Here is a 7,432-nt window from a genome sequence, read left to right on the forward strand (position 1 = left end):
TCACAGAGATCTGCCTGTCTCTTCTTCTCAAGTGCTGGGATTAAATGTGTGCATCACCACTGCCCCGCAAAACTCCAACTGTCTTTCTTGAAAAAACCCTCAATAAGTTAGGCATGAAAGGAAAATGTGTCAATATAACAAAGGCTTTTTATGAAAAAGCAAAAAAGATCTTAAGCTTTAATGGGAAAAGGTTTGAACTGTTTCCTTTGATATATGAAACAATATAAGGGTCCTATGCTCACCATTCCTATCTAACATAATTTTGTTAGGGTAATTTAGTAAGGCGAAGAGAAAAAGGACATCCAAAGTGGAACAAAAGAATGAACAAGCCAACTTACTGCTGTCAGGTTATATGCTCTTATTTACAGAATCCCCTGAAGACTACTAAAACCCAATGCAATTGATAAATTTAGTAAAATTACACGATATAAAAATCAATACACAGGGAGAGTGACACAGAGAGAGAGAGAAGCATTTTTCCTCACTAATAACCAACTGGCTAAAAAGCTAATTTTTAAAAAAGCAGTTTCATGGGGCTAAAGAAATGGCTCAGCAATTAAAGGTACTTGTTGCTCTTGCAGAGGACCAGTGCCCACACTAGGCAGTTCACAACCACTTGTAACTTTAGTTCCAGGGGACCTTGCACAAACATGGAGCACATACAAACATTCAAGCACACACACATAAAAAACACATTTTTAGAAGCAGTCTCACTCTCATATTCAACATTTTAAAGGGAGAAAACTACTAGGAATAAATTAAACTAAGAAGTAAAAGACATCTATGAATATTATGATACTGACAAAAAAAATCATGCAAGGATACACAAAAGGCTCAAGAAATGGAACCATTAGTTGGACGGTGGTGGCACACACCTTTAACCCCAGCACTTGGGAAGCATAGGCAAGTGGACATCTTTTCAAGGCCAGCCTGGTCTACAGAGTGAGCTCCAGGACAGCCAGGGCTACACAGAGAAACCTTATGTTAAAAAACCAAAGAGAGATTTTTAAAAGGAACAAAAGAATGGTCTTCTTCCCAAGACCAAAGAAAAACTCAATTTAAATGAAGCAGCCCTTCTCACAATAGGTATCCGGGAGAACTGTAAACCCTATAAAAATGATCTAATTACTTACTAAATCTCCCAAGGAAGACACAGAGCTAGTACTGTTCTACTGTTGGATACAACAAATACCTTAAATTCTCAAGACTATTCTCCTGTGGAGAAAGAACGGACAATTTAGGCAAGAGCATTCAATGGGTTCAAGTTCAGATGACAGAGTGAAAGGATGATCTCCAGTAAGTCACACACAGAATGATCTGAAACTAAGAAAGTGAACAAGATCAGCAAAATAACAAGCTCCCAGGAAGAGAAACTAGTCTCAGGGTGCCAAAGATAATCTCCTCTGGCTCTGTAGACCAGGCTGGCCTCAGATCTGCATGCCTCTGCCTCCTGAGTGCTGGGAATGATGGCATGTACTAGCATGCCTAGGTAACAATAAAGAGATTTAATAAGAGCTGGAACTAACATTTGGGAAAACAAATATACTCATTCACCTATATTTGCAATTTATATCATGTACCATTCCTTTAACTGTTAAATATTTTCATTTTCCATGCTCATTCTCTGAAAGGGGCAAAAGTTTAAGTCAATAGGGAAACTAATTCCCAAAGTTTCCCTCAGAACCATACCAGAACAATAATTTTTATACTTAAGGTATTATGCAAATCATTTAAAGAAAGAAAAGTATCTAAAAATAAATTTGGACGTAGTAATTCAGGAGACAAAGATATTACTTATAATCCTAAAGACTACATCATCCCTTTTTTCACTGTATATCTGAGAAAATAATAAAGATAAAGACTTTTAAAATTTTAAATATTAACTAAAAATGTATATAGACGTGTACTTTCCAATGTTGTAACATCAGCCACGGCACAAACTTAACTCCCTAAAGCAAAACCCACCAGGCAAAGATCCAAAGTGGGGGAAAAAAAATCTATTAAAGTTCAAAAACCTTTAAAAAAACATTCTATCTACCTACCTACCTATCAATCTATTTGTGCAGTGGGACACACATGCCATGGCACAAGGTCAGAGACAGCTTGTAGGAGTCACCTGGTTCTCTACTTCCACGATGTGCACTTCAGAGACTGAACTCAGGCTGCTAGGTTTGGCAGCAAGGACCTTTACCTGCTGAGATATCTCTGGCTAAGGATAATCTTTGATATGGGTCCACACATTTCCTGTCCCTTCACTTCTCTCAGGTTTATTATCTTGTAAAAACTCAGGTAAAGCACTGAAGAGGAACGTACAGATGACCAATCCCAATCTCTACAACCAGAAACAGGAACTAGTGTGTAGGTAGAATTTATCTGGGAAAGAAGCCCCAATACTTAAGACAGGAGAGAATCCACCCTGCCCCTCATGAAAGTCCAAGGAAGAGGAAAGTCAACAGCAGAATGGCTATGGCAAAAGGACTATAGCTTTGTGGTAGAGTACTTGCCCCAAAACGTTAAATGAAAGCTCCTAAGCCAGCCCAGCCTACAAATTCAAAAGGTTGTTTCGCTGAGACCAGAAGATTTACTTTATTCCATACAACTGTGCACCTGAGAATATTTTCACCTGCTTTTTTCAAACAGATGTAACATGTTGACTCAACATCTGACTTAGTTCATTTTAAGATTTGAGGTGCTGTCAAGATGCTACAGAGGGTAAAGGCCTTTACTGCACAAACCTGACAACCCAGTTTTATCTCTGGAACCCACAAAAAGGTGGAAGAATCAACTCCTCAAAGTCATTCTCTGGTAGTCACATGTGCTGTGTGTGTGTGTGTATTGTGCACATGTACCTGCATGACTAATAACAAATTTTAAAATAAAAAAGAATTATTCAAATGTTGTTCCAACACTGTTTGAGAATGGTAGCATGCATCTCAAAGCAAGGAGAAAACTCCACACAGCAAGCTTCATTTTTACTCTACCTTTTCCTATAAACTCTATGATTAATGGTAATGCAAACTGTTCTTGCAGGGAGTTTTTAGGATTCATATACTTGACATTTTAAAACAAAGAGTGTGTAGAACTGTGACATTCTAACAAGAGAGGTTAACCAGTTCAATGTCCTAGATGCAAATCCTCCTAAGTGTTTTCCACTATTAGATCCGCTGTTGAGTGTATGTATCCCATTTCCTCCAGGCTTTGATTCTCAGTTACCTATCTGCCAGCTGTGAGCCTTATAAATACTGAGGTGATCATTAACATTTAAAATTTGTTTTACACACAATCCAATTAAAAAAAACAAAACTGCCTGAAGAGATTAAATGATCTTTGCTACATTTATTCAAAGATGATCAGAGTAACTTTGAAAGACACACCTCTTTTCAAGGAAAAAAGAATGGTATAGCTGAAAATGTCTAATACAAAATTATACAAATTATGCACTTTTTTTAAACAGAAAACAAGCAAAAAAAGCAACAGAAGTTAGTTCATAGACAGGCAAATAAAGAAGGAAAGAACATTTCAAACACTAAAAGAAAGGCAAAAAGGTCAAAGTGATGTTGCAAGGACAGCCAGAATGGCAAGGAGGTAACCTGAAGAAAGCAGAGATTCAGGCCACAGAGCCAACGACCCTTTCATAGGAGTGGCATAGCTGATATCCATATTATAATTCGTAACAGTGGCAAAATTACAGTTACAAAGTAGCAATGAAGATAATTTTATGGTTGGGGGTCACCACAACATGAGGAACTGTATTAAAGGTTTACAGCATTAGGAAGGTTAAGAATCACCGCTCTAAATCATGACAGGCCTAGAAAGCACACATTGAGTGTGTATGAATGCCTCCTGCCCCTCCAAAAGAAGAGGCAATTGTGCTGATGAACTGTACTTTTCTATAATTTAAGTCATATATAGCATGATTTATATATTTAGAGCTTGTTGGGAGATATCAATCACACCATGAGCCCCCCAAGTTTGCATTTACATTGACTACATAAAATTAACCTGGGTCAGGAGGCTGAGTTAGCAACCAGTTGACAGTAATCATAGAACACCAGAAGGTATCTGGAAGAGATAGAGAGACACAGGAAGTTGGAGTAATTGAGCCTTTTCTGGATTGGTGAACAGAAGAAACCAGGTCTTTCAGAGATGCCAGTAAGGAGAGAGAGTTAGCTGGTTGCTACTCAGCCTCTCTGAGCTTGCAGGTTTTCACCCCAGCCTTAGAATCTTGAGTCTTATTTAAAAATAGAATGATAGAAATTCAGTTAAAGCTACCTTTAGCGGCAGCGACAGGGCCAATGCCTGTGGGAACTGAATTCCCACCAGGCTGCGGCCTGAGCCAGCCTGCTGCTAGAGAAGCTGGCCGAGAACTGCAGAGTTGCAATTGCAGGCTGAAATAGAGGTAGATTAAGGTGTAGTCACTGTGCCAAAGATAAAACAACAAGAGTTAGCAAGGATTATTAGAAAAAACACTATGTCCAAACAAATTAAAATAGTGAAGGAAAAAACCAAGATGAGGACAATTAAATGATCATCCAAGTTAAGCTACTAATACACTGAATAGCTAAGGAAATCAATATTTAAAAAAAAAAAAAAAAGATCTCCGAGGTCACAAGTTATATCTGCTTATATATGAACTTGAGAGGTAAGACCAGATGTGACAGGAACCAATAATCAATCTGAGGAAAGAATTTCAAGAATGGAAGGAGATGCTGGCTGAAGGACAGTATAAAAAGAGTCAAAATAATGACTAGAAGGTTCTATTTTTTGATCTTCATTTATCAAACAATTACAGTTGGAATATACAATGTGGATACATTATGTACATGCACATGCATGCATGTGCGCGCGCACGTACACACACACACACACACACACACACACACACACACACACACTTGCAAAAACCTGGATCTTGGCCTCAACATCATCTCTCAGAGAAAATGCTGAAAATTACACTGTAAAATAAAAATTAGCTCAAATTTACCACAAATCTTTTAGAAAACTGTCTCAAAAAAAGTCCACATCTGAAGAAGTTTCAACAAAAAGCTAAATATGCACCAAGAACTTGGATTTGTTTTATAAACTTAAATGAGAACAGCAGATACATTAGGCATCAAACATTACAGGGTCCTTCAGGTTTGGAAACAATGAGCCAACAAGTTCATCAATCACTCAAAAAATACTCCAGGACTTGTCCACTGATGTATAACTCTCCTGCAGGCAAACTTCTCTATCGTAATTAGAAACTTGAGTAGAATTAACCATTTCTAGAGGGCTTGGTAGTAAAGCCTTTGAAAAAATGCAGAAAACCCAAAAAGTATAAACAAAAATGTGACAGTTCAAATAGAGAACCGGTGCAATTAACTGGCCTGAAGCACCAATGTGAGGCAGAGACCCCACAGGTTAATGCAATGTCCACACTAAATGTGGTAGAGCCAGTTTGTTTGTAATGGGCTTAGGAGCATGGCTTTAAAGTCTGCACTTCACCCTCAACAAAAGAACACAAAGAGAATCAGGACAAACCACATATAAAGACGAACAGCAAAACATATATTTATAAAATAAGCCCTTCTAGAACAGCAATTAGCTACTAACTAGATCCATTTAAGTCAGGAAATAAACTGATTATATTTTGGAATGAGAAATTTAAGTAAAATCTAAAGTATCTCCTGAAAGTATGAGCAATTTTAACAATGGGTCAGAGAGAAAGACTTAGAATTATCATGTATTTACCAAATTCTTAAATGTGTATGATTTGGTCTTGCCTAAAAACTGCCAAAAATAATAACAGCATAAACCCTGGCACTCAGAGTTTGTACACAGATGCAGTATGCTACTGTATACTTTTATCTGCAGCAGTTACATCCACTCTACACCCTCCCTTCTTTGAACTCAACAGAAGATGCTGAAGTTAGGGGTAAATTTTCCAGCTAATCTTAATATACTACATAATATTTTTATCTTTTAATTCTGCGGGACCACAATTATAACAATAATTACAAAAACAACGAACCAGTGTAAGCCAATGGGGGCGGTAAGGTTCGTCTGCTTCTGTATAACATGCTACCCACAGACTATTTCCACCTCCCACTTTTCCTAATCCTGGAAGAATCAGAGGTTGTCAGGGGAAACCAGAAAACAGATAAGCATGCTTGTTAAATCAGTAACCTTAACAATATACATAATTTAAAGTCAAGAGGCTCTGCTCTGAGGTCTGCAACACAAGGACTCTCAATCTCAAAGAACTGGTGAATTAACACTGCCATTTCCTTGTAAATTAGAGATCTGTTAAAACTCACTTGTAATTGTGAAACTGTGCCCTGGGCAAATGCTCTGAATTCTAGAAAACTTACCTGACTGAAGTGTTCTGTGTCAGGTCCCGTAACATGGGCACAGGGGAACATACTGTTCTAAAGGAAAACAGAAGAATCACCAGTGAGCACAGTGAAACTCTTTGGGAAGTTACACTATTTGTGAGGCTTTTGAAAAATCATTAAAATGCACTAACAACAATAGTATATATGATGACACTGTTTATTATGAGTAGAAAACAATTATGGATAGTTTATATTAAAATCTGTAAAACACAACAACAAAAGACAATCTCCCTTCCCCTAGTTAATCCAAAAAGGGAAGGAAGAGGTTAACAAAGGGACTCAGCAGTTAAAACACCTCTCTTCTAAAGGACCCAAGTTTGGTTGCCAGCACCCCAGTTAGGAGGCTCACAACCTCCAATAATTCCAGCTTTAGAGGAATCTGACACTTTTGTCTGGCCTCCACAAATATGTGCACTCACACGCACATACCCACACACAGACAAGAACTCACATGATTAAAAAGAAAATAATTTAGAAAAGAAAGCCTAATAGTCAGTGGTGTGGGACATTCATTGGTCTGTATTCTATCAATTATATTTTAAATAAACATGGATTGTTCAGTGGCCAGGCAGGAAGTATAGGTGGGACAACCAGACAGGAAGTAGAGGCAGGTCAATGAGAACATAATTCTGGGAAGAAAAAAATCCTAGTCTGCAGTCCTCACTTGCAACTGAAGAAGCAAGATGTGACTGCCTTGCTGAATAAGGTACTGAGCCACGTGACTAACATAGACAAGAATAATGGGCTAATATAAGTTATAAGAGTTAATAAGAAGACTGAGCTAATGGGCCAATTTATGATTAATGTAGAACTCTGTGTGATTTCTTTGGGACTTAACGACTATGGGAACCAGGCAGGACAGAAACCCAGACAACAATTAGATATTTAATCCTAGTAGAAAACAGAAATACTACTGTAAAGCACATGAGATCATTAAACAGATTAAGAAAGAAAGAGGTGGCCAGGCAGTGGTGGCGCACGCCTTTAATCCCAGCACTTGGGAGGCAGAGGCAGGCGGATCTCTGTGAGTTCGAGACCAGCCTGGTCTACAAGAG

General features: G+C 38.1%; 1 protein-coding gene across 2 annotated transcripts in view; it reads right to left on the bottom strand.

Moving 5' to 3' along the window:
* Xrn2 (5'-3' exoribonuclease 2) overlaps positions 1-7,432 on the bottom strand; it is a 72,748-nt gene that overhangs the window by 24,955 nt on the left and 40,361 nt on the right. For both annotated transcript variants that reach the window (XM_005365489.3, XM_026788478.1), the window contains one exon: positions 6,354-6,410. In XM_005365489.3, the coding sequence (XP_005365546.1) occupies positions 6,354-6,410 (57 nt within the window). The remainder of the gene's footprint in view (positions 1-6,353; positions 6,411-7,432) is intronic.

This window comes from Microtus ochrogaster, unplaced genomic scaffold (genome assembly GCF_000317375.1).
Source record: "Microtus ochrogaster isolate Prairie Vole_2 unplaced genomic scaffold, MicOch1.0 UNK3, whole genome shotgun sequence".
NCBI lineage: Eukaryota > Metazoa > Chordata > Mammalia > Rodentia > Cricetidae > Microtus > Microtus ochrogaster.